The sequence below is a fragment of the Triturus cristatus genome, chromosome 6 (genome assembly GCF_964204655.1).
Source record: "Triturus cristatus chromosome 6, aTriCri1.1, whole genome shotgun sequence".
In the NCBI taxonomy this organism is placed as follows: Eukaryota; Metazoa; Chordata; class Amphibia; order Caudata; family Salamandridae; genus Triturus; species Triturus cristatus.
Genome location: NC_140589.1, coordinates 1,831,643,236 through 1,831,671,193, shown reverse-complemented (window position 1 = coordinate 1,831,671,193; position 27,958 = coordinate 1,831,643,236). Strand labels below are relative to the sequence as shown.

The 27,958-nt window shown below is 47.3% G+C and overlaps 1 protein-coding gene across 3 annotated transcripts in view; it reads right to left on the bottom strand.

Annotated features, from left to right (window-relative positions):
- TMEM214 (transmembrane protein 214) overlaps window positions 1-27,958 on the bottom strand; it is a 390,212-nt gene that overhangs the window by 172,652 nt on the left and 189,602 nt on the right. For all 3 annotated transcript variants that reach the window (XR_014963237.1, XM_085613232.1, XM_085613233.1), the window contains exon 11: window positions 15,141-15,189. Coding sequence is in view for 2 of the 3 variants with exons in the window: in XM_085613232.1 (XP_085469358.1) it covers window positions 15,141-15,189 (49 nt within the window). In the remaining variant the exon portion in view is untranslated. The remainder of the gene's footprint in view (window positions 1-15,140; window positions 15,190-27,958) is intronic.

Here is a 27,958-nt window from a genome sequence, read left to right as displayed (position 1 = left end):
TCCTAAGCTAGACCTCTGGATGAATTACCTCACCGCCTTCAACTGCCCCCCCCCCACCCTCATTGTTGACTCAGCTAAATCCCTCGGAATCGCACTGGACAAGCACTTGAACATGAAGACGCATATTAGCAAAGTGTGCAAGGGAGCAAACTATCTGTTGAGGATACTCAGGAATCTCAAACCTTTCCTCCCACAAGCTGACCTCAAACAAGTGGTCCAAGCACTTGTTTTGCCAAGACTAGACTATGGCAGTGCTACGCTCTGTGGTCTCCACAATAATATACCTTGGCCCCACTAAGGGCCTCATTGAATGCGGTGGCCAGACTGGTTATGGGTACCAAAAGAAATGCGCACATCGATAGAAGGTAGGTGGTGTAGGTCCAGACCTCAGTATAGTACAATCTCATTCATGGATGAGATGATTAGACTTGGGGTCGGATATCTGAGTCGGTACTGGATCACCCTCTGATACAGTCAACTTTGGTATTGGTGACAATGAAAGAGGGATCAATGTAGGTCTCAGATTCAGAATGGAAGCTGGCACCAGAGTCAGTGAGGACCCAGAGACAGGTTTTAGGGGGCTCCAATACTCCAGAGGACTTATCCGCCAGTGGTAACACGACTGGTGGCTCCTATGGATCTTTGGGCCATAACAGAGCTGGAAGAGTGTCAAAGTAGACAGCATGGCCTCCTTGCTGCAGCACGTTTAATGGCCCTGGAACCTCAGGGCGCATTGGGAGCAACAGCAAAATTGGTTCCTCAAGCAGCGATCAGAGAAAGGGTGCTTAGCATCTTGACACCCTTGCAAATTCTGTTTCAACAAAGTGTGATAGGATGGGGTAGAGTTGTGCTTCGCCTTCATGTGTTTCCTCTTCAACTTGGACCTCGACTTACCTGATGATTTCAACTGCAAAAAAGATCTGTCTCGGGATTGACTTGGAAAGCGAGAGCTGTTTCACACCCTCTACTTGAGGGGGCGACTTCTGATGTTCACTTACATACAATTTTGCTTCACAGTCCAGATTGCCTTTAGCTGCATGAGGACACACTCGCTGCATAACCTACAGTGGTGCCAGGGACTTCATTCCCTTGCACACTTAATTTGAGATTGTAAAATAGTCATAAACAGTTGAAAAAGACAGCAGAGCTCCGGATCTACATTCAAAGGCATGGAAAGAGAGGGAATGAAAATGGGGCTTATTTGAAGCTCCACAATGTCACTTGCAGGACGGAATGAAAAAAGCATGGCGCCACATAGCAGTGAGCTGAAACACAGCTGGGAACATTTCCGGAACTAGTCTGGCACCTGGGGAATATTCTAAAGGTGAGGAATCGGAGGTTAGATTTATCCCTCAGAAATGATCAATGCTATTTCTAATGCCCAAATGAACTTAGCTGTGGAGCTGGGCGGGTCATTCAGGATTTCAATGAAGATTCATATTATGCAGAACTAGGACTACATGTCAATTTTTCTTCTACATTATAGGGTCTTCATTGAGTGGCATAAGTACAATAAAAGAGCAGCAAGCGGCTTTTGGGAAGCAGGTAAAACTAAGCGGTAATCAATAGAGACTCCCTATCAGTCAATCTCAACTATGTAAAAAGGTGTCTCCTGGTTTTCTGGCTAATTTTAGGATACCCTTGTCTGTCCACATCTAGATAATAGTGCCTTGTGAACATATGCACTGACTTTTCTTGTTTCCGCTTTGCAAATATCTGCCATTGGAATATTTCTGAGGCATGCTGTGGTAGCTGTTTTACCACTAGTCCAGCGTACTTTAAGGTTGCCCTTGAAGAGGCTTATTTGCAAACTGATAAAGAACAGCATGCTATAATCTACCTGGCAATTAATTGCATGGATGTGGATTGACACAGCCTAAATACGGTTATAACTAACAATTAGCTGTTTGGATTTTCTACGACTTATGTCTAAAAAGAAGCAAAGAAAGCTTATAAAATCGAGTGAATGAAGCCAACATTGTGCTGTAGCGGGCAGTTTTGAAGGAAAAAAAACTACAGGCAATGTGATAGTTTGATGAGAAATGGCCCAGTCCCACAGCTGTTGCGCCTACTCCGATTGTCGAACACTGATGTTGTATTGTTCATCCTGGTTTGGACCCCTTGACCTGCCAGTCTTGGGCGGAACACTTGTAGGTCCAATTGTATGGCTTCAAGCTCTAGGACACTGATATTGAGCATCTTCTCCATGTCTGACCAGAGACCTCTAGTCGAACGTTCTGGCCTGTGAGATTCTCAGCAATCCATGGACCCATCCGCTGTGAACACTATTTTGTCCAATAAGTATGGAAAGAAATTACTGCACTGAGATTTGCAGGGAATCTCTGCAATAGCAGTGCCTGATTCAGACCTCTTGCAACTTGGACTGGGACCCATCTATTTGTTTCCATTTTTCAGTTCGTGTTGGACAGCTCTCAGTCAAAGACTGCAAAAGCCTAGAAGGCCTATGCAGGATGAAATCAGGCCCAGGAGAGATTTGTCATGACTTGGAGCTTCACTGCTCTGTTCTGTGAAGGAAAAGTCTCTCCCAGTTGCATGTCTAGAATCGCTCCTAGGAAATGAAGTTTCCATTTTTGTTCAATAAAGAATGTCAATCCCTACCTTATGTAACAGACTGATGCATTTATTTATAGAGTTTTATATAGCGCGGACTAGACCCGATGAGGGTATCCGAGCGCTTTACAAAATTTACATCATAAGAAAAGTTGTACGCTAGTCACATATAAATGAGTATCTAAGAAGAGATCGTATATGCTGTTATTTCTTGTTGAAGGTCATGATTGTGTTAGTCATTCTCGATTAAAGATTGACACGGCTCTTGGTTGAGGAGTAGCTTCTGGTTGATATCAACTTGCATCAGGGCTGGGATCAGGCAAGAGTTTTATTCACAAGTAGTTTGACTTCATTTTTGAATGAGGTGGTGGAGGGTTCATTCGGATTGCTTGGGGCAGGGCGTTCTATATCCTGGGTGCTAAGCCAGAGAAGGTGCGTGTGTAGGTTTTCTTTTTACGAAATGTGTGTGGTTTCAATAGCAGGGTGTTGGTGCTTCTCAGAGTTCTGCTACTGCCTGCTAATTCGAGTTTATTGGCTAGATACTTTGGTGTATTGAGGTGCAGGGCTTTGTGAGTCATGCATGCAATCTTTAGCTGCACTCTAGCCCCATAAGGAAGCCAATTCAGTTCCTTTAGATCTTGGGTGATGTGGTTGTTCTTTTTGGAGCCAGTGAAAGGTCTTGCAGCCGCGTTTAGTGAGCCTCTTAAAAGAGCCAGACTGGATCTCGGCAAGCCACATAAGGTTGTATTCCCATCGTCTATTCTGGGTAGAACTAGAGATTGAACGGCTGTTTTTAGGTCGTTGAGGAAGGGTTTTAGTTTTTGAGAATGCTCATATGAAAGACGGTTCCTCTGATGGCTGTGCTGATATGTTCCCTCATGTTGAGATTCTTGTCTAGTATTATTCCCAGTGATCTTGTGGAATCGATAATGTGAGGTTTGCAATTGAGGGCTGTAAGGTGTTTCATCCAGTTTACTATGTCACCTTGTCCTTGTGGTGGGGAGATTAGGAGAAAGTCAGTTTTGAGCGCATTGAGTTTGAAGTGTTTTTTTGTTAGCCAGATGTGGGTTGTCATCCGGTGATGATATTTTTAGGTATAGTAGTGTATCATCTGCGTACATATGGTAATGGATATTGGAGAGTTTCAGAATTTCTGTTAAAGGGTTCCATGAATAGATTGAAGAGGGTAGGAGATAAGACGTAGCCTTGAGGGACTCCCAGGGTGACCGGTGTGGTCGAGGATAGCGATTGGTTAATCTTTATTCTTTTCGTTTGGTTGTCTAAGGAGGCGAACCACTTTAGGACAGCTACTGATAAGCCCATTCTGTGTTCAAGTAGGTTGAGGAGACTGATATGTTTGACCGTATCAAAGGCTGATGAAAGGTCTAGGAGGATTAGGAGGCAGAATTAGTTTTGATCTAGTATTCGGAGTGCCTCACCGACGATGTGGGTCATGGACGTTTCCATGCTGTGATTCTGCCTGAAGCCTGATTGGAACTGCTCAATGAGTTGGAATTGGGCTATATGGTTGCAAAGTTGGGAGTGGACGCACTTCTCCGTTAGTCTTTAATATCCTGCTCAAGAATAGGGGGAATTGCACTCTCAGTTCATACCCTGTTAAATGTAGAACTGACTGAGGGGTGATCACCCACAATTAGGCAGCAGATGAATGTTCAACCCCTCACTACTTAGGGACCCAGTACTGTGAAGGGAACTAAATACTCAGAGAGAGGACTTAATTAAGACCAGTGGTACATGGAGGTACCTCTGGCAAGCATATGGGGCATATATATTAGCAAACTATCAGAGAAAGGAATATGCTACTTACCAGTATGCATCTGTTCTTGGCATGTAGAGCTGCAGAGTTGTACACTTAGCATAGGTCGCCATCTGGTGTTGGGCCCGGATGTTTGCAGTTTGTTTTTCTTCTTGGACAGTCTTTGGAAGTCACGAGTTTGGTGACTCCTCCTTCGGTCCGTACTGCGCATGGGCTTCGGCTCCATCCTCAGATTGTTTTTCGCCAACAGGGAAATGATGGAGCGTAGTAATAACAGTGAGAAACCCATGTGTTGTATCTAAATAAGATGTACTGGAACGGATACAGGTAGCCGGGGAGGCGGGTGGGCGTGTACAACTCTGCAGCTCTACATGCCAAGAACAGATGCATACTGGTAAGTAGCATATTCCGTTCGAGGCATATGAGCTGCAGATTGTACACTTAGCATAGATTATATAGCAGTACCCAACCTTAGCGGCGACCACCGGTATCCGTTGCAGCGGTTTGAAAAAGTGTCTTTAGTACAGCCTGGCCCACCCTAGCTTGCTGCTTGGAATGCACATCTACACAGTAGTGTTTTGTGAAGGTGTGCGGTGTAGACCATGTGGCTGCCTTGCAGATGTCATCTAAGGGTATATTCCCTAGAAAAGCCATAGAAGCCCCTAACTTTCTTGTAGAGTGGGCTTTAGGGGGAACAGATAATGTTCTTTTTGCCTTTTGATAGCAAATTTGTATGCATTTTACAATCCACCTAGCTATCCCTGATTTTGAAATGGGGTTGCCTTTATGTGGTGGAGAGAAGGAAACGAACAATTGTTTAGTCTTCCTGAAGGGTTGCGTTCTTTGTATGTAGTATAGTAACGCCCTTTTTACATCAAGTGTGTGTAAGGCCCTTTCTGCAACAGATTGGGGTTGCGAGAAGAAGACAGGTAATTCCACTGATTGATTGAGGTGGAAGGGGGAAATGACTTTGGGCAGAAACTTCGGATTTGTGCGAAGTATGACCTTGCTGTGATGCATTTGTATGTAGGGTTCCTGTATGGTGAACGCTTGTATTTCACCAACCCTCCTAAGGGAAGTGATAGCTACAAGGAAAGCTGTTTTCCAGGTGAGAAACTGTAGCTCACATTTGTGCATTGGTTCGAAGGGCGGACCCATTAGTCGTGTAAGAACTAAATTTAGATTCCATACAGGGGAAGGTGGTGCCCTGGGAGGAATTACTCATTTAAGGCCTTCCATGAAGGCTTTAATAGCGGGCACTCTAAAGAGTGATAAATGCTGTCTGTTTTGTAGATAAGCAGCGATCGCTGCTAGGTGTAGGCGTATGGATGAATATGCCAGGTTACACCTGTGAAGATGGAGCAGATAGCATATAATGTGCTGTATGGATGCATCTAGAGGGTTGATTGTATTGTTACGGCAGTAAATTACAAATCTTTTCCACTTTGCGGCATAGCATGCTCTAGTGGTAGGACGTCTGGCTTCCATGATGATGTTCATACAATCAGGGGGAAGGTTAAGGTATCCGAATTCTAGGATTTCAGGAGCCAGATCGCCAGGTTGAGCTGAGCTGGGTCCGGGTGTCTGATTTCTCCATGGTTCTGGGTTAGGAGGCATGGGGATAGATGCAGTTTTTGATGTGGTACCACTGACAGTTGTAGTAGCGTGGTGTACCACGGCTGCCTGGCCCACGCGGAGCTACCAGAATGAGTGTGAGGGAGTGCTGTTGTAGCTTCCTGACCACTAATGGAATTAGTGGGAGAGGTGGAAAGGCGTATGCAAATCTGCCTGACCAGTTCATCCATATCGCATTGCCCTTGGACAATGGGTGTGGGTATCTGGCGGCGAAGCTTGGGCATTTTTTGTTTTCGTGGGTGGCGAAGAGGTCTATCTGAGGATGCCCCCACTGTTGGAAGAATGGGTGAAGAACTTGTGGATGCAGTTCCCATTCGTGTATTTGTTGCGTTTGTCTGCTGAGCAGATCTGCCATGGTGTTTTGTACGCCTGGAACGTGCTGTGCCAGGAGAAAGATGTTTTGAGGAATTGCCCATCTCCATATGCTCTGGGCTAAGCGGGAGAGCTGGGGAGAGTGTGTGTCCCCCTGTTTTTGGATATAATACATTGCAGTCATATTGTCTGTGCGAATGAGGACTGCTTTGCCCGAAATCTGTTTTTGGAAAGATTTTAGGGCTAGAAAGATCGCCAAGAGCTCCAGATGGTTGATGTGGAGCGATTTTTGCTGTGGCGTCCATAGACCTTGCATGGTGAGGTGTAGAAGGTGCGCTCCCCAGCCGGAGAGCGATGCGTCCGCTGTTAGAGTCACTTGGGGAACCGGGTCCAGGAACGGCCGCCCTTTGGAAAGGTTTGTGGTGTTCCACCACTGCAGAGAGTGATGTGTGCGGCCGTCCACCAACACCAGATCCGTCAGCTGACCCTGGGCCTGGTTCCACTGTTGTGCTAGGCACTCCTGAAGTGGACGCATGTGGAGTCTTGCATGGGGCACTATGAAAATGCAAGACGCCATCATTCCTATGAGCTTCATAAACACTCTTGCTGGAAGAGGGTGCTGAGGAAGGAATGTTTTGCGTAAGGCTTGAATGCTTGTGATTCTGGCTGAGTTTGGATAGGCAATACCCTTGGAGGTGTCTATAGTGGCCCCGAGGTATTGCTTTGTGTGAGATGGTATGAGGTGGGACTTTTGGTAGTTCACCGTGAAGCCTAGCTGGTAGAGCAGTTGGATGGTGCTGTTTGTATGCTGCACACATTGGTGGTAGGACGCGGCTTTTATCAGCCAGTCGTCTAGGTAAGGGAAGACGTGAATATGTTGACGTCTGAGGTGTGCTGCTACTACTGCTAGGCATTTGGTAAACACCCGTGGTGCGGTGGTGACCCCGAAGGGGAGAACCGTGAATTGGTAATGTTGCCCGTCCACCACGAACCTGAGGTATTTCCTGTGAGAGGGGTGTATTGGAATGTGAAAGTATGCGTCTTTCAGATCCAAGGTTGTGAGAAAGTCTCCCTGGCAGAGGAGTGGGAGGACTTGTTGTAGAGTGACCATGTGAAAATGGTCTGAGTGTATGTAGGCATTTAGAGGCCGGAGGTCCAGAATGGGTCTGAGGGTCTCGTCTCTCTTTGGTATTAAGAAATATAGAGAGTAGACCCCTAGATTTCGTTGGTTGACGGGGACTTGCTCTATAGCATGTTTTTGCAGGAGTGAAAGTACCTCTTGTTTGAGCAGTGTGGAATGTTCTTGAGACATTGGACGGTGCCTTGGTGGGATATTGGGTGGGGTAGATGTTAGCTCTAGACAGTACCCTGACCGAATAATTTGGGTCACCCATTTGTCCGATGTTATGGACTCCCATACGTGGATAAAGTTTTGTAGTCTGTCCCCGACCGGAGTGGAATGGTCTGGGGGGAGCGGAGGGGAGTCATTGTGCGGGGGGGGTGGCAGAACGGGTGTTGTTGGTTTTGCCCCTGCCCTTATTGTTGTTACCCCTGTAACCACCTCTCTGATTGCCCTTTGAAAAGGTATTTTGAGGAGGGGACTTGTAGGAGGTAGAGGCGTTATCGGTGGAGGAGCCTCTACCTGTGCCACGAAAGGACGAGCGTCGAAAGGAACGTTTGGAGGCTTGTGTTTGGAGTGCCCCCATAGACTTTGCTGTGTCTGTGTCTTTCTTCATCTTTTCGAGCGCTTCGTCTACCTTTGGCCCAAAGAGTGTTTCCTGGTCAAAGGGGTGATTGAGTATGGATGCCTGGACTTCAGGTTTGAACCCTGAGATCCTGAGCCAGGCGTGGCGACGAAGCAGGACACTGGTATTTATGGCCCTAGAAGCAGTGTCGGCTGCATCGAGGGCACACTTAATGGAGGTGTTTGTGATTAGTTTACCCTCCTGTATGAGGTCATGAGCCTTGTGCTTGTATTTTTCTGGAAGGTGCTGCATAAGAGCCTCTAGTTCGTCATAGTGTGCTCTATCATATCGCGCAAGCAGTGCTTGTGTGTTTGCAATGCGCCACATGTTTGCAGCTTGGGAGGCGGTGCGTTTACCAGACGCGTCCAGAAGTTTAGATTCTTTGTCTGGCGGTGGGGCATCTCCTGAGGATTGGGAGTTAGCCCGCTTTCTAGCTGTAGAGACAACTAGGGAATCTAGGGGAGCAGGGCCCTTGATGTAAGCAGGGTCTGTGGGTGCCGCCTTGTACTTCTTCTCTATTCTAGGGTTCAGTACTCTGGCTCTGACAGGGTCTTTGAACACCTCTGTAGCGTGCTTGGTGACACCCTTAAGCATGGGTAAAATGGAAGTAGATTTGTCTTGTATATCAAATGTATCCAGTAGGAAGTCTTCTTCTACTGGTTCACTGTGCATGTCCACCCCATGGTAGTGTGCTGCTCTCTGCACTAAATGATGAAACCCTAAGGAGTCCTCTGGAGGAGACGGCCTTGATGGGTATAGGTCGTCCTGAGGTACATTGGGTATATCAGGGTTATTGTAATCCTCCCATGGATCTGGGGTCCCTGGTGGAGTGGGATCCATTGGGGCGTCCGCCGGGTAATTGTCCGGATCCCCATCATCCGGATCTGGGGATGGGGCCGGATCGTAGTGAGGTAAAGGTGGCGGAGACCTGTGAGGTGGAGGGGGTGGAGGAGGTGGAGTGGGTAGGGGAGGCGGTGGTGGGGAGGGCACTCTGAGGGGAGAAGTAGCAGAGTCCTTCCTTTTGGGTGGAGGAGGAGGAGGAGCCGGAGCATCAAGGCGTCTTTTCTTGGTAGTTAAAGTCAAAAGCCCAGTCTTTGGATCTTTGGACAAAGTCTTTTGTAAAGGGTCTGGTGTAAACAGAGCCAACGGTGTCGAGTCGTCTGTCGGCACCGGTGATTTCGGAACCGGGGGTTTCGATGGTCTGTGAGCGCCATGCTTTTTTGAGGTCTCCGGGTGTTTCGGCGTCGAATGATGTTTCGGCGCCGGAGCGTCGGTGCCGACAGATTTGTGTTTGTGTTTGGTCGGCACCGAGTGTCCAGGCTTCGGCACCGGTGGTTTCGGAGTCGAGCTGGATTTTGCAGTCTTCGGTGCCGGATGCTGTTTTTCGGCACCGGGTGTCGGCTGGCTCGATCCCGAGCTGCCATGAGACTTTGGGTGCTTCGACACCGGGCCCGAAGGTGGGGTGATCGAAGTTTTGGTTTTGGTTTTGCCCAGGCCGGCAGGCGAGGGAGTAACCTGAGTCTCTTTGGTTTTCGGCGCGGGGGTGGGAGGGGGCATAGTACTCACGGCCCGCTGCGCTGGTGTAACGTCCTCCACGTCGGAGTCGTCGGCCTCGGAAGCGCTGACGACGTCTTCCTCCTGCTCGGTGTGTGTTTGCCCCGAAGCTTCGGCGTCGTCTCCGAAGAAGTCCGGTGGAGCTGCCGAGGATGAGTGCGCCATGGTGCGTCGAGCTCTTCGATCTCGGATGGTCTTCTTCGATCGAAAAGACTTGCAGGCGGGGCAGTCTCTAGCTTCGTGTTCCGGAGAGAGGCAAAGGTTACACACCTGATGGAGGTCGGTGTGGGGAAATTTAGACCCACATTTTGGGCACTTTTTGAACGGAGTCCTTTCCATCGGCCGGGACCGGAGTCGCGGAGGGCCCGAAGGCCGGTGTCGATGTACGGGATGGAGAAAAGTGCCGCTTCGAGAGATGAAGATGATGAAGGAACTCGAAGAATCGAGGATTTTCCGTCGAGGCTGGAACCGTAGAAGTTCGAAGCCGGAGCACGAAGTATCACATCCGAGCCCGATGGCGGAAAAAAACAATCTGGGGATGGAGCCGAAGCCCATGCGCAGTACGGACCGAAGGAGGAGTCACCAAACTCGTGACTTCCAAAGACTGTCCAAGAACAAAAACAAACTGCAAACATCCGGGCCCAACACCAGATGGCGACCTATGCTAAGTGTACAATCTGCAGCTCATATGCCTCGAACACATTGTTCCAGACAGCCTTCAATGTGGCTTCCTTAAGCGGAGTCGAGAACTCTCGAGCCCTGTCCCAGAAAACGCTGTCATCACCCACGTGGGCTGAAGCCAAGTCCTTATAGGAGTTTCGGAGAAGGAAGTAGGAGGAAAGAAAGCCACAGTGGAGACGCATGCAGTCAAAGATGCTTGATGGAGCAGTGACAAGCCAGTCAACCAAATAAAGGTACACTTGGTGACCCGGTTGCCTAAAGGCAGGCAGTAACTGGTGCCAGATATTTGGTAAATATCAGAGGTGCTGACCTGAGGGCAGCGCCTTGAATTGGTAGTGCTGTCCCACCATAAAACGCAGAGGTATTTCTTGTGCTTCTAGTGTATAGCAATATAGAAATAAAATCAAGATCCACGAAAGTCAGATAGTTTCCTTCCTGGACTTTCAGGTAGCCTTCTTGGGGCATAGCCATGCAAAAAGCCTTTTCAGGAACTTGTTCATACATCCATCGTCCTGTCTTCTTCTTTATCAAAAATAATCTGTAGTAAAATCCCTGGTTACTCTGGGACGGTCTCTGTCTCTCCCTTTAGGAAGATTAGGAGAATTTCCTGTTGAAGCTCTATCAACTTAAGATGATGTTCATTCTCGGACGCGTAGCGAAGGGTCTCTGTACTAACTCCGATGTATGTCCTGAGTGTACAATCTGCGGTCTTCTGCCATGCCCTCACCCTTCAATCCGCTTGGTTATGTCCCATATCATATGTAGTTTGTTATGGGGCAATACGGTCTGCCTTGAACCCCCCATATGATTGAAGGTTCCCCTGTGGGCCTGAGATCTACACAAACCACAAAAAGTAGCCAAGCCGGGACATCAATGCTAAGGAGCTCCTAGGGATTTTACAGTGTCCGTATCTGTCCTAATGTTTTGCAACACCTCATCTACATGCTTAAGGAAGAGGGCAAGATCATCAAAGAGCATTTTAAGGATTTTTACTTGGACCTCTGGATGGAAAGTTGTAGATCCCTCTGATTTATCCAGTCTTAATACTGCTGCTCCTGTCAGCTGATAGAAACCTGCAATGGGAACGTCCACTACAGTATCAATGATTGCTACAGAGGCTGCAGCTCCTTCCTTTATTATTACACCGATAGCTTCCTTTTTAGCCACTGGAATAAGGTCCATTAGTGGTGAGATGTGATGCCCGATCTGGGAATTATAAAAGTCCAATATCGCTATAGTATTGGCAGCTTTGATTGATGTTGCCAACATTGAATTTATTAATTTGGCAGCTGTCTCTGGCTGAAGGGACTGACGATAGTGTGATCCGGTTCTTTGAGCTGCACTGGGCCATTAACCTCATAACTCGGAAGGCAGTCAGGGGCCCAGTCCATGGCACTATATTTTGTCTTCAGACATGGCACCACTACTTGAATTATAGCCAGCGCCCACATCAGTTTTTGCCCTCCAGCCCATACATGGTTCAGTATGGGTATAGACCATGTGAGTTTGTGTGGATATTCAACATCTTAAAGAAAGCACTGCTGATCCACCAAAGCCATTGGGAGATGGAACATTTTTGCCTCTCTCTCTCTCTCTCTCTCTCTCTCTCTCCATTAAAGCATGCAGCCGGGCTATGTCATCCATAAGGGAAACTAGCTGGGTGGGGTATTCATCGCCTTCCTTGCGTAAGATGTAGTCACCCCATCCTTGTTCAGGTCCATTATTTCCTTGTGAGAGTTCACCTTCTTCCTCCAAGTCAGAATAATTAGACTCTGAAGAGCTTTATCCTCCATGTCTTTAGAAGTTGGCAGGACCAGTGGTTGTTTGACAACTCTAGGCAGCGTTACCACTGGGGGTTGGGGTGAGGGCGGCAGACGAGGCCAAGTGCAGCAGGCATAGGTTGCCCTGTTGGTAGCCTTTGTAAAGTGTCTCATTTGTTGCACCATCGATAAGGATGCTACAGGCACCTGAATGATCTCTGGTTGTCTACCATAATAGAAGGAAGGACTAGGGTTGACACCAATAGCCCTGATAATTGTCCTGTCCCTCCAAGATTTAACTCTCAAACTCTGGGACGTAACACATGTCCAGTTGAGTAGGACTGTAGGCAATCTCTGAGGTGACTTAGTCGCTGAGGTTAGCCTCTAACTCTGAGTCCAGACTCTGGGTAGGTGGGCTTATGGTCCGTCTTTATGGGGTGAAAAGGTAACTTGCGTAGGAAAAACCATTGTCGAATGAGTTATTGGCACTGTTCCTGATTGGTCTTGGTCTCATCATCCGGAAAGTAGGCATATCCTGAGAGTGGTAGTAGCCAGTGTCGTTGTTTACAATAGTTTCATCAGACTGTGCTGCCGTTGTCAACTATGACCTTCTGATGGTCCTCGATGAGGCTCGTCCTATAATGTCAATGGGAATGCTTTCGCCAATGTTTTTTCTTCAGTCCGAAGGAAGGCAGCTGAGACCGGACATCATAGGAAAAAGACTCTCAAGCACTTTCTTTGCTCAGTTTGGACTTCCTGGAATGGTTTACAGAGGAAACTCTACTTTCCCGTGAGAGGGTGGTTGCAGGCACTTTAGATAATAAATCCAACTCTGGAAACTTTACACGTTACATTTTTTGGGCTGCCTTTGTGGAAGTGCTTGTTGGCGCACTTTTCATGGAATCCTTCCTAGATGAGTGGTCACCCCCCTCGGCAGGAGGGTATTTTTCTTTCTTTTCAACAAATACAGTGACACCCTCCTCTCCAGGGTTTTGTATTGAAAGTCTGATAAATGTCACAGCATTAAACCTTATGTGCTGGATAAAGGCAATGAGTACACTGCTCAAGCGTATCATCAGTTTAGAACTTTTTCTGTCCAAAGGTAGAGGATTTGACAAGAGATTTCTTTTCACTGTCAGTCATGATGACATTTGGTGACATGACAGTGGTTTCCCTGGACCAGAAAATGGGAATTATCGAGAGCCAGAAAATGTATCCTAAAAAACACAACTTACAGTACTCTGAAAGCTGAAGGTAGAATGGTAACAAGATAAGGTAATTGAGAGGTTAGAGCAAAGTTCACCATGGGGTCTTCCTCACCCACTACATGGGGTAGAAAAATGAGCTATGGTGACATCCAGAAGGAGATCTAGCCCTTCCACCTCACTGCCTGAAGTTGGAACTGTTGCAAATGAGGTGGATGTGCTACTAAACAAACTGTACTGCTGTTTAAGATTATCGAGGATTTCTAGCCCGATAACTGGAAATGATTCAATTATATGAAAGATCCAATGCTGGAGAGTAGAAGTATTTGTAGAGCCTTGGAATGAAAGTGAAGAAGTAATAGATAAGAGATTATTTATAAAGCAGTTTGAAAATGATCAGCTCAGAAGGTCTGGTGACCTCTTGATCCTCTGTTGCTATGTTGTCTCCTACATCCTCATTGAAGAAACCTCTTCACCTAATGTCCTAATCTCCACCACATCCTCTTCTTAGCAAGAAGTGTTCCTTCAGAATTTGCGTCTGAGTTGTACATTAATTGTAAGTGACGACACCTAACTTGTCTGCAGAGGAATGGACACTAAAGTAGAAATCCACCAACCCAGCAGAAGTCATAGTTAATACTAAATTCATCGAAGGACGGCATGCGGATAACGTCAGAAAATATTGCAGAGCTAACTAGGTAGTCAACAGCTGCCGCACTGATGTGGAAGCCTTAGACGACATTGCGGATAGAGAAGGTGTAAACAAAGCATGTTCGGCTGCTGATGGTGTAGCAAAAGGCAACTAAACAAACTAGCCGTCAACAAAGTTCTGGACATTGAAGAGTCGCTCAAAGAGGTCACCTTAAATCGGTGGGGCAGTCACATGGAGATGTTGTAGCTCAGAAGGCCAACCTACAGCCTGAACCCTATGGACAGTGGACATGGCTGATTTGCGAACCCTGACAGTCTCTGAAGAAGATTTTGTCTTTGTGGCATGTATTTTTAAGTTGAGCTTCCTCTTTTCCACAGAGCTTGAACTGGGTGTCGACTCCTCATCTGATGGAGATTTCTTTAATGATCTTTAAGAGTTCTGGCCCAGTAGGAATAGCATTGGCCACATTTCTTGGCATTGTGGGTCCTAAAAAAGTTTTTGGGTAATTAAAGCAGTCTTGATCATCTTGATAAGAACAGTGAACTCCTGAACTCACACATCGCTCAATAAAAGACAAAAGCTCACTGAATCACAGAGAAAATGCAGACATTGTATATGATTAAACTACTGGAAGCAGTTTCATAGGATGTCCTTGCACATGACATACAGTAGAAAATCTGTGCTACAGACATCAGTGGTGAATGGAAGGCTAAGCCTTGCACATTACCAGAAAGAATTTGGTTCATGCAATGAGGTGGAAAGAGAGCATAAAGTGCAGTATTAAATTAGTAATTGCTGTACACTGCAAATTCAACATTTCTTACTAAGGAATCCCACTTCTATGACCGGGGGCAATTCAATGCTGAAGGTGGAAGTTCCAGAGCAAGGAAACACAATGTTCAATGTAAAAGAGCCCCTGAAAAGGAGAGGGAAAAAATGAAGAGGAAAATGGCATTTTAGGAAAGCAAGACAGCAACAAAAGTTGCTTAAATAGTTGTAGTACAGGCAGACAACCCGCTTCCTGCACAGGTAAGATCTTGGCTAGCTGACATCTCAAGTGCAGCATGTTTGCAGAAGCGTATTCTGGCTCTGCATAAGGCTGCAGGCATTCCCAATCAGTTGTGAACAAGAAAGAGCAGGACTACAGAAAATTAAGCTAAACATTAAGTTCACCTTTATTTAGATTCGGACATTGCTATCAAATATGGCACATTGAAAACCAAACAAATGGCACAGTATCCCCTTTACCTTTCTGGAAGTTCCATTCCATGATTCAGAAAGGTGAGTCAACAGCAAACTAGAAAAAAACACAAAGAACCAGTTACTTAAGGTTAAGAGGACATGGTATCAACTGGCGATAGCACCAGCGTCTTCTTTTTCCATAATTTAGGTGTCTTGTGCCACCTTGTGGTAGACTGGAAAAAGTGTTGCATTATTTTAAAATTTGGAAGTCAAAAGATATCAGACATGTGTTCTTTCTTCCATACACCCCACCATGTCTGAATCTGAATATTTGGGTGATGCAACAGAACATGATAATTTTCAGAATCAAGCTGTAGCAACAGTTTTCTAGGACATAATGGTATGAGGCAAAGAGGCCAAACAACATTCCTGCTTCAGACAAACTAAATCCTTCCTTTCGGTCCTTCACAATCGGGTGATTTCAACCATAACCAGAATCAGAAAGAGTTCCCAACAAGGAAGCAGTCAGTTGAAAAAGTTTAATAAAGCCCCATTTTGAGCTTTTCTTTGCATGCACACGTCCAAGTACATGGGCTCAACAAGGCAGATGCTCCAAAGAGAAGTATGGGTAGGTATTATGAAGAGAGACAGCAAAGACTGAGAGCATAAGAATCAGATAATTACCCCTTACTCTATTATCCTGCTCTCCCCCACCTGCCCAACTGGAAAACGGTCATTTACAAATTGCTAAAAATTGTGGAAGCGTGAGACAGACTATGACCGCTAGGATTCAAGCAGATCAGTTATATAGAAGTTCTTGGCAGAAAGCTGCATTCTTTATAGGAGACAGATCTAAGGTCTAATGCCTACAAAAAGCATTTGGAGTAGCACTGGTGGCTATTTAAAAGTGTCTGCAATCAAAACAAGTCTTTGAAATGCAGTAATATTACTCTGGATGGATGAGAACAGAATTCTCTTTGAGGAGCTCGAAAACGTAATTTGGTACAACATGGAGGTACAGTAGTGTAACTGGCAACCGTGGCTTTGAATGGCATATGTCCAAATACATTGTTAGAAATATGAAAATTATGTTAAATGCCATCAAACAGAGAAGGATGGGGTCTAGGCTGGAAAAAAATTGGAACAAACATTGGCAAAGCCAATAGGTCTGGAGTTGGCCACCAGTCTTCTGGTAACTCTTGTTTGGTCACAAATCACACATTACCATGGTTCTTCCTGACACTGAAGGGTTAAGAGGCGGAATGAACATCTGCGCTGAGGGATGGCACCTATATGGGGCTTTGCATCTTCCCTTCAGGAGGTGGAACAAGGGAGCCATGATGACATCACTGACTGGCACGCGGGGGCAATTGCTTGAAGAAAAGAAAAACACAGCCCCAGTATGGCACCTGGGGATATTCATGGTCAATAACCTATTGCCCTGAAGACTTCCCCCAATAGAGACACTTGGGTTGAAGTGTCATGAACACAAATGGCAACTGGATTAACTAAATAATTTTTACTCCTCTGGAGAACTGTTACTGCGGATTGATTCTGTACCATCATTTTGATGATTCTATTGTCTATCGTCTAATTCTGTACATGCAAACACACATTTTGTTTGTCTTAAACTCTGTTCTTGTGTGATCATGTGAGCACCAAGCACCTTTTTGCTTCCTTTCTTCAACTGCAAGCATTGAAATTAAATGAAGTTTGTCATCTATAATTGGATCGTCTGTGTATGGCCATGGTCATATCTAATACTTAAATTAACATTTTTTTCTGACTGCATTAGATGCATTTCAAATAGGCTTTCTGTACACCGCTAGGAACCACTGTACGTTTACTAGACAAGCTGGACAGCAGGTCTGCCTCTTGTACTGTTTAACAGACATCCACAGAGTGCTGCTGAAAAGGTATTTGCAGAAGTTGAGGATAACAACACTTATTCTATCAGTAAGAACCTTGGACAATCACCTTAGATTTGCTGAATCTGAACTTGGTGATCATCTTTAATAGTAAAGAGATCCTTTTCACCAAGTTCTCAAAAGCGAATTACACAGATTGAGGCTCTGCAGAACTAGATGCTTAAGCATGGCACATGTATTTTTCCTTTCATGACAAACATGCATCTTTGGCTGCCAGGAAGAGTAAACTTCTGAGAACACATAGTGCTTAGACCCATTCATGTTCTGCTATCAGGTGACTGGGAAAGGAATAGTTATCAGCCAGGTGTTCCTGGAAAAGATTACAGACCAGATAGTTTAGGCTTCTTGGAAGGGACTCCTCGATCCCGGTTCCTCCTTTATTCAAGTAAAGCGTGCTTGTTGGAGTGTCCATTTTAAGTAGAAAGGAACTGGGCATAATCACTGGAAGAAAGAGCTACAAAGTATGATGTCCTGCTCTTAATTCCAACATACTGATGTGATAACTTCTTTCAGTCAAAGACCACATCCCCGAGCACTAAGTTTGTTCATATGGGCTCGCCAACTTCCAATGAAATCAGTGATCAACATCAAAAAAGGTTGAAGATGCTGAAAATTTCTAATACATTTTTGGAGACACCAACACTGAACAGACTGCTTAGCTTTTTAAGTCACCTGAATGTCCAGTCCCACGTTTTCTGAAACCACTGATCACTTGGACACTCATGTGTAATCCGACAACCATGGCTAGGGTGATGCAAGATGGCATGGAGTAGAGAAGAGTAGAAACCTGGCTGATGGTGAATGAGGCAGACAAAGCTGGCAACATTTCGGCTGAAAGGACAGGAAGTTCTTCTTCCAGAAAAAACTTTTCCATTTGCCAAGTTTGGAGGGTCAATTATTGGGACAATTTCTACACAGCAAGTTGAAAATGTAGGCAGTGCAACAGGTCTAACATTTGTAAATCCGGTGCTTACGATTGATGGAAGAAGTCTACAGTGAAGAAAATCTGCACCCCATCCCTGCATTTACAGGAAATTAAACTTCAAAGCTAAATGCACTGCCCAGTATTGATAATGATAATTCCACAACTTGAAACAAAAAACATTCTGTGTTTTGCATAAATATGCATCCTGCCAGTCTAACGCCACACATCCAACCCCATGCAGGTTATGTGGGGTAAATTTGAAATAATGCCAGTATGCAGAATCTTACTTTTTTTTTGAAGATCAAGAGTTGGACAAAAAGTTTATTTGGGGACTTTTTTTAAATGAGAAAATAGTGAACAAAGCGATCTGCTCATTGACCGGACGGAATCAGTCTAGTTTTATGCATAAGAGAGCCACTAGGCACAACATACGAAGACTATGGAATCCGGTGGTGGCAAAGCTAGGGGATCAAGCAGCAGTCCTTTTGACAGACTTCGAGGAAGTCTTCTTTTGGGGTGGGATTGATTACCCGTTTACTCTCTTGAGGAGGCTCAAGTTTGGGACCATCTTTATTAAATATTCACAACTCTTCTATACAGACTTACCAGCTAGGACAAAAGTGGCAAATGAGACTTCAGGCTCATTAACGCCGCAGACTGGAACCATTCAGGGTTGCCCACTGCTGCCTCTACTTTTTGCAATTACCATCAAGCCACTGACGGAGTGGCTTCAGATTGAACTAAAATATTTTGTTTTAGTTAAACAGACCCCTAGAACATTAGAAAACGTTCAGGGTCTTTCACAATGGGTGAAAAAACTGCCTTTGTAGGTCCTTGCAGTGCATGATGGGATAGTACAGGTGCCTGGACGAAAAGGTTTGGTTTTAGTTGAAAAGACCTCCAGAAAGAGTAGAGTGTTTGGGATCTTTCAAAATGGGAAATAAAGTTTTTATTTAGATTTTTAAATTTGAAAACAGGTTACTTAATTATGTGTTTTGGGATCCCACTCAAGAATATCAGTTATCCCATAGAGAAGAACAAAGTTGCAGTTTACCCTTGAGAATCTGAAAGCTTTCATTAGGGAGTAGAGATGTCCTCTCTTATAGTCAATCTCTGTAGCAGTCCCCCTTGATCAGAAAAGCGAATAGCTCAGCTCCTTGTCCACCCCTGTTGAACTCCTCTCATATTCTTGCAGCTGAACGTCTAGAGGGAAGGGACCACCTAATAAGCAAGTGAAGAGCTTGTTTACATATAGCAAGTGAGGCTGGCCTTACCCACTGTTCAGGCGCATCACCAGTCCCCTCCAAAACCACACGAGACACAAGAAGCTAAAGTATCGATAAGTACCATCTCCAACCAAGTCAACCTCTTCACACAACAGCTGTAGAAGTCTTTTTGGAAGGTTTCTCAGACACCGGGAACACCCAGGATGCATAACCAACCACACCATTCTTATTGCCGAAACAGAGCCTCAAAGAGCAGGACTCTCCACCATCTGCAGAGACTCGGGGCTCCTGGGACTCCACCTTTAGGACTCCAGGACAGACGGGTCAAACATGTCTCACCCATCAGACCAGGAAAAGCCTACTCTGGTGCTGTCCATTTCTGGTAATGCCAAAATGATGGCATTGCCTCCAATCTGCAATTCATCCAAAACAAACTCATTCTTGGATGCCCAAATTGTGAAGCAAAAGGACAGGGAGGCCATTTCAATCCTTACACCCCAAGCTCCTGTTCTTAGCAACCTGGTGCATACCCCATGACCAGCCCAGTCTCTACTGGCACTACTTGGTCTGTAAAAGTGCTTCTAACACTGTAATCCTAGTTCTCTATCAGGGGAATTTACATTGAAATTATAAGCACTGAAGAACAAGTTACTTACCTTCTGTATTGATATATCTGTAAGAGACAAAGATTAGTTATGGATTCCTCACCCTATAATTAACCCCATGCGTCAAGACTGGATCAGCAGAATTTTTCCCTCAGCAGTAACCCTGCGTGTCAATAGGTGGAGTCGGTCGACTCCGCATCCGTCACTGGCTTTGCGGTCGCCGGAATGACGTCGAGGTATCTACTTAGACGCACCCTCGCACCCTAACGAACAAGTTACTTACCTTCCGTAAGGTTATATCTGTAAGAGACATTAGTTAGTGATAGATTCCTTACCTTAGATTTACCCCCAGGTGTCAGACTGGATCCGGAAAGTTTTCGTCAGCAGTACCCCTGCACATCTGTAGGCGTCGTCGTGCGGCTCAGTGTACGTCGGTGGCGTCGTAGTCGCCGAGATGACATCGAGTGAGCTACTTAGACGCGCCCACGCGTGCTGACTTCAGTTCTGTACACCACTTTCCGCGCCAGGATCGCAGAGCCATGCAAGATACTGACCACTGGTGCATTGAAACTAGGGCCCTGAAAGGGATGACCTTAACCAAAGAAATCAGTTCGCAGAATGGGGAGGATAGGTGGGGCGGTAAGGAATCTATCACTAACTAATGTCTCTTACAGATATATCGTTACCGAAGGTAAGTAACTTGTTCATCTGAAAGAGACACGTTGGTGATAGATTCCTTACCTTAGAATAGACACCCCAGCAATACCAACCCCGGTGGTCGGTCTGCGAATCAAGATCACACCAGAAAATCACGGAGAACAGAACGGCCAAAGAAGCCGTCTCTCTGGACATGGCTGTCCAGGCAGTAATGCTTTGTAAAGTGCGCAGCGAGACCCACGTGGCTGCCTGACAGATGTCTTGCAGGGGGACACCACGTCCCAAAGCAGTAGTAGCTGCTGTCACCCTTGTAGAATGGACGCGCAAGGCCACCGGAGGTTCCTTTTTAGCCAGAGAATAACAGGCTTTGATACACAAGACGAACCAGCGGGAGATAGTCCTCTGTGTACAGCCTGGCCTGTCTTGGCGCCTACGTAGCCAACAAAGAGCTGGTCATCCACCCAGAACTGTTGTGTGCGATTCAGGTTAAAGGAGAGGGCACGTTTGGGTCCAGACGGTGGAGCCTCTCCCTCTTTGGAAGGGTGCGGAAAGAAAGTGGGCAAGGTGATAGTTTGCCCTATGTGGAAGGAAGTAACGACCTTTGGCAAGAAGGAAGGACGAGTGCGAAGCACAACCTTGTCCGGATGAACTGACAGAAAAGGAGGTTTACAGGAAAGAGCCTGGAGCTCACTCACGCGCCTAGCGGAGGTGACGGCAACCAGGAAAGCAGTCTTCAAAGTTAGTAAACGAAGAGGACAGTTGTGAAGCGGCTCAAAAGGAGCGCACATAAAATAAGTAAGAACCAGATTCAAATCCCACTGTGGCATCACAAACGGAATAGGAGGGAAAAGGTGAGTAATGCCTTTGAGAGAAATCTATATACGACAGGGGACTTGAAAAGAGAGGGCTGATCAGGGAGCCTGAGAAAAGCCGAAATTGCAGAAAGATAGCCTTTAATAGAGCCCAGAGCAGAGCCCCGCAAGGCAAGGAAAGAAGGAACAAAAGGACCTCTGAAAGAGGGGCAGAAAGGGGATCCACAGCCTTTGCTGTGCACCATGCCACAAATTTGTTCCACCTACAGGCGTATACCGATTCAGTGGAGGGACGCCTGGCTGCTAGAATGATATCACAGACTTCAGAAGGCAAGTCAAATGGAATCAACTGTCGCCGCTCAATCTCCACGCATGGAGGTGGAGGCTGGGCAGGTTCGGGTGGAGGACCATCCCCTGCTGCTTCAACAGAAGATCCTCCCGAAGAGGCAGTCAGATCGGGGGATTCACGCTCATACTGAGTAGCTCGGGATACTAAACTCTTCGAGCCCAGTCCAGGGCTACAAGAATGACTTGGGCCCAGTCGCCTCTGATCTTCTTCAGTACTCTGGGTAGAAGTGGTATAGGCGGAAAGGCGTACAATAGACCGCAAGTCCACTCGTGCCGAAAAGCATCGCCGAGCCAGTGCCGCCTTGGAAATTCCAACGTGCAGAATTGTGGACATTGCGCGTTCTCTTCAGTGGTAAATATATCTAACCAAGGCTCCCCCCACTGTTGAAAGAGACCTTACGCCACCACCGAGTGAAGACTCCATTCGTGATCCATCATGCACCTGCGGCGGAGTTCGTCCGCCCTGGCGTTCAAAGAACCTGCCAAGTGTTGAACCACCATGGAAATGCCTGGACGTTCTAGCCATGTCGAGAGACGCAGAGCCTCCTGACATAGGGTCCACGACCCCACCCCGCCTTGCTTGTTGCAGTACCACATGGCAGTGGTGTTGTCTGAACATCTGCACTACTCTCCCCTTGACAGAGGGAAGGAATGCCTTCAGTGCAAGTAGGAACGCCAGGAGCTCCAGAAGGTTGATATGGAGCCTGGACTCCGCCGGAGACCAGAGGCCTCTGATCTCCGCCTCTCCCATGTGGCCGCCCCACCCCAGGAGGGACGCATCAGTCACCACTGTGTGCTCCGGTTGGGGAAGGGAGAGTGATCTGCCGCTGACCCAATGCTGGTTCGTCAGCCACCACTGCAACTGCTGCGCAGTGCCCTCCGAGATCTGGACGTACTGGGACAGGTCCCTTGATGCTGCGCCCACTGGAACTTCAGGTTCCATTGCAGAGCCCGCGTATGCCACCTGGCATGATTGGTCAGCAGGATGCAGGAGGCCATGAGGCCCAGCAGCCTCAAGGTCATCCTGACCGAAACCCAGGACATGGGCCGAAAGATCGGAATCATAGCCCGAATGTCCCGGACTCGCTGTTCGGGAGGATAAACCCGAAACTGCGCTGTGTCCAGAACCGCTCCGATAAAGAGGAGTTTCTGAGAGGGAATCAGGTGCGACTTCGGCACATTGATGGAGAACCCCAGCAAGTGCAGGAGGTCGGCCGTCATCTGGAGGTGGGAGACCACTGCCTGGGGTGAGCCCGCCTTCAACAGCCAGTTGTCGAGATAAGGGAAGACTGAAACCCCTTATCTGCGCAGATGAGCTGCGACCACCGCCACGGCGAACTGATCGTGCTCGTGGCCTACCGCGAACCGCAAGTAACGCCGGTGGGCCAGCAGGACGGGGATATGACAATAAGCATCCTGCAAGTCCAACGCTACCATCCAGTCTCCAGGGTCGAGTGCAGACAGGACCTGAGCCAGGATCAACATTTTGAACTTTTTCCGGAGGAAGCAGTTGACGTTACGGAGATCCAAGATAGGAAGCAGGCACTTGTCCTTCTTGGGCACCCGAAAGTACTGGGAATAACAACCACAACCTATTTCTGGGGAAGGAACGTGCATGATGGCTCCCTTGGCAAAGAGAGCCATAACTTCCTGTTGGAGAAGGGCCAAGTGATCCTCTGACATGTGATGGGTCTGAAATGGCATGGATGGAGGGTTAGTCTTGAAGGGGAGGGAGTAGCCCCTTTGGACTATCTGCAAAACTCACCAGTCCGATGTGCTGTTGAGCCAGTGGGGGAGGTGATGGCGAATCCTGCCACCCACTGGCAAAAGGTGGCCCTGCAAGGTCTGACTAGGAGGGCTTGGAGGCTGCTGCCAGAAGGGGCGCTGGTGGACTGGCCTGCCTGCTGGCCCCCAGACCCACGACAGTGGGTCCCACGTCCCCAGCCGCACTGAGGCTGGATAGCTTGCGTAGACCTGTGGTTCTGGGCAGAACGTGTTGGGGCACCCCTTCCGTAGCCACGAAAGGGGCGAAAGGCAGACTGAGCTGGGCAGGAGGTGGATGCGAGGCCCAAGGACCTGGCCATAGCCCTCGAGTCCTTAAAGCGCTCAAGCATGCTGTCCGCCTTGTTGCCAATCAAGCGACGGCCATCAAAGGGCATGTCCAAAAGCGTAACTTGGACATCACTCGAAAAGCAAGTAGACCTCAACCAGGCATAGCGTCTAGGGCTACCAATGTGGAAATTGACCTGCCTAGTGAGTCAGTGGTGTCCAGCCCACATCGGATGGCGAACTTCGCTATGTCTCTCCCTTCGGCAACTGCACGGCCGGGCCTCCTCCGGGCACTGTGGCAGCACCTGCACAATCGTGTCTCACACCGAGTGGGAGTAACAGCCCAGGAAACATGCGGTGTTGACCAACCACAGTCCCAAGCTGGAGGAAGAAAACATGTTCTTCCCAAGGTGATCCAGCTTCTTGGATTCCCTATCAGGTGGTGCGTTAGGGAATGCGCCCTTGGAAGTCTCAGGGGCGGGGTGATGAAAGAGGAAAATGGGGTCGCCCTGGGCCAGGCGGTGGCGTAGGGTAATCATCCTATTTACAGGAGCCCCTGTGCAGGGCTTGGACCAAGTTCCCAAAAGGATGTCTGTGAGGGCCCCATTGAACGGCAGCAGGGGCTTCGAAGAGGCCGCTGCCGGCTGAAGCACCTCGGCCAAGAGGTTAGTCCTGACCGCCACCGAAGGAAACTCGAGGTTTAAGGCCTCGGCCACCCCACGCAACACCACTGCATAAGATGCACCCTCCTCCGTAGCCACGGTAAAGGGAGAAAGCATGCCAAGGTCTGATGAGGTGTCCAGACCACTGGCATCATTCAACTCCTCTTTCCAGCCCGGTTCCTCTGACTGGTCTGCAAGAGGGTCCACAGACCCCTCTCAGTCCTCCTCACCCTCTCCCGGTAGCCACTCAGGGCGGTAGGAAACATCAGTAGGAGACCAGGGGGTACAAAAGTACTGGTCGTGATGGGCCCAATGTCAGACGACGTCAGTCCGGCTCCGTGTCCACATTGAGGGGGAGGCTGGGGTTGACACCAGCTGGAGCTGGGGACACAACTAGCGTCGGAGGGGGCGGAGGTGTCGTCAGTGGATTCAGCGCCGGAGGAAGTGTCATGAGGTCGACCGGCACCAATCGGGATCCAGGCCTGGATACTTGGGGGCCCTGAGGCACCGGAGCCACCCGTTTCGAAGGCCTAGAGCCCCCAACCGAGTCCGCGGGGCCCAAGGGCGCGCCGAGGGAGTCGGGATGTCCAAAGATGGAATGCAAGGCTTTGTAAAAGTTGCAAAGCTGGGCAGGGGTCGCTCCAGCTCACGTAAAGGGGGAGAAGGCCGGAGTCAACCCAACAGGCTATGTGGGTGAAGCCGGACGTCTACCTTCCGCTTCCCGCATCGGCCGAGGGGAACACAAAGAGAGACGATGCTTCTTCGCCTTATTCCTGTACTTCGACTTACCCGAATACGTCGATAACAAGTGGTGGTGGTGGTTGCTCCGCGACCGGTCCCGCGACCTCCCTCTCAACCGGGACCTTGAACAGTGTGGAGCGGACAGCCGGGCCTCGAGAAGCTTTTGGGACCGCTCCCGCAAAGACTTCGGGTTCATGGCCCGGCAGTTGGAGCACGACTTTGGGTCGTGGTCGCGCTCCAAGCGCCAAAGGCACACAAGGTGCGGGTCCATGACCGACATCAATTTGCGCCAGGAGTCGCAAGCCTTGAAACTGGTCCGAAGTGACATCCCTTCGTGCACCAGGAGTCGAACGACTCATAAAAGAGGTTGACATAAGTCGAAAAAACGGAGCCAAAAGTGACTCGAGGTACCGTCTCTCTACGGATCTGCACTGGCAGGCGCGGTAAAAGAAAGAACGGACGTCAACGCGCGAGGGCGGCGTCTAAGTAGATACCATGATGTCATTCCGGCGACCACGACAAACGCGAAGTCGACAGACGCCGCCTATCGACGCGCAGGAGTACTGCTGAAGAAAAAATTCTCCGGATCCAGTCTGACGCCTAGGGGTAATTTTAAGGTGAGGAATCCATAACTGTCTCTTTCCGATCAGTCCTACATTGTGCAGGTATCCCGAAGCACTTCTTTAAAACATATCTTCTTAAGCGTAGATCTTTCTCTTACTTTAAGAAGGCCAAGATTAAGCATATAATCTTTTAATAAGGTGTAGCACCCTATATTAGCCAATCACTTTAATTTACTTTAAAAAAGGCCACTTTAATAATTAAAACTAAGAAAAATTATTAGAGAACAAGATATTCTTCCCCTATAAATTTCATTCACAAACCTTTTTATTAAGGTAATTGAAAATAAAGAATAAGACAATGTAGGCACATAGGCTTCAGCTATGCATATATGAAAACTGACGCTGCACCTTTAAGGGCTCAGAGCCCGCTAGTATCCCATCATGCGCTGCAGATGGCAATTACTTCAGTTCTTTTTACTGATCGTTCGAGATATTGATTATAAAGCAGATTGTCTGTTAATTATCTTTGAGGGAGTGTTGCTTGGATTTCAACTGAGATTCCCTGTAGGGAAAACTAGGATTAAAGGTAAGAAAGCACTCCTTCTCTCACAGGGGATCTCCACTGATAACCAAATGCCCTGAACAGAGTAGCAAATCAATTCCTAAAAGGTGGTGGAAGAGTACTAAGCAAAGAGATTCCTTATAAAGCTTGACCTATTTGCGCATCTGTTTTAGCATCTGAATCAAAACATTAGCATCTTTTAAAGGTGTTAGCAGACCTCCATGTGGCAGGCTTGCAGACTTCTGCAATAGGGATATTCCTCATTAAAGCAGCCGTCACAGATTAATCGCTGGTAGATGGGCTGTTAGTTTTACCAGGTAAGGTTTTATTTGTTTTTTGAGAGAAGACCAGAATCCAAGAGACTATCTGGATATAGACTATTTAGATGTGGCCAAGCCAGTACATAACCAGCCATAATTCACAAACAATTGAGACTTGTGTATATAGTTTGTTTTGTCCAGATAAAATTAAGTCTTCACACACCTAAAGTGTGGAAAGATCTTTCTGCTAGAGTGAAGGGTTCTGAAAAAATGTTGGTACATTAAAGGTTTATTTAAAATGAAATTCCGAAACTAATTTTGGTAGAAATTACAGATGAGTTGTCATGACTACTGTATTGCTATGAAATGCTGTGTACTGTTCATGAGAGCATAAAACTAGAAACTCGCTCACCCAGAGGGACGATGCTCACCGCCACAGGAAAAGCGTCTTTCCAAGAAAAGGTTTTGTAATGCCGCTCTATGGATAGGTTCGAATGGAGAACTTATGAGACGCGAAAGCGCAATGTTTCACTCTCAAGAGGGAGATGATTGACGTATCGGGAGGGAGGGATAGTTTTAATACCTCCTAACAAGTCCTTAACTGATATCTAAAAAAAAGAGGGTTGTGAAGGACATTTTCTGCTAATTTGTGGCCGATGATCGTTCTCGCCTTGTGATGCGATGTAATAACTCTCTGCTCCCTAGGGTGAAGTCCAAGAAGGAGTGTGTTTGACCGTCTGAACAGGTCCAGGCAGGGGGAATGTCGGTATGAAGACACCCGTTCAGAACGGTGAATCCTACACTGCTAAGCTGAATAACTGCGTACTCCCCCAGTTTCGATGGTCTATTTCCAGTAGGAGTCGACTGTGGAGCGAAATGTAAGGGGACCATTGGGGGAATCGATCCCTATTTCCTCTGAAGAGTTGCAACGGAGATTGGAGTTGAAGTCTCCTGATATTATAGTTGGTATGCTGACGTGCTGACTTAGTAGATTGTAGACAATGTTGGTTAAACTGTTCATTTGGGGTTTTTTCTCGACGGTAGAGAGGGAAATATAAACATTGAGGAGAAGCAACTGCCTATCAGAGGGTAAACTTCCTAACAATATGCCAGAGATCCAGTTTTCTTCAAATTTTATCTGTGTGATAATTTAGTTGATACATAAATCGAGAGGCCGCCACTCGGCCTACCAAACTTCGACTGTCTTGAGGCGAATGACGTAAATTCCAGGTAGCCTTCTATGGGGGTGCTGTCTACTGCCCAGGTTTCCTGCAAGAGAATGTCATATTCCTTTAAAAACCGAGGGTAGCTGCGGATTGATTTTTCAGCCCAAATCCGTTAATGTTCCAAGAGCATATTGTTAGGCCATGGTTATCGGTGTATCAATCGTTCCAGCTTCTTGATAGAACCCCTAGCAACCATGACCAATCTACCCTTTCGGGGATTTGTTGGTTAAATATATGCTCCGGAGTTGCCGTTGGCGAATGGCTTCTTGCCGACTTTCAAACTGAAAAAGTGGCCGAAGTTGTGCTAAGGGAATGAGCCT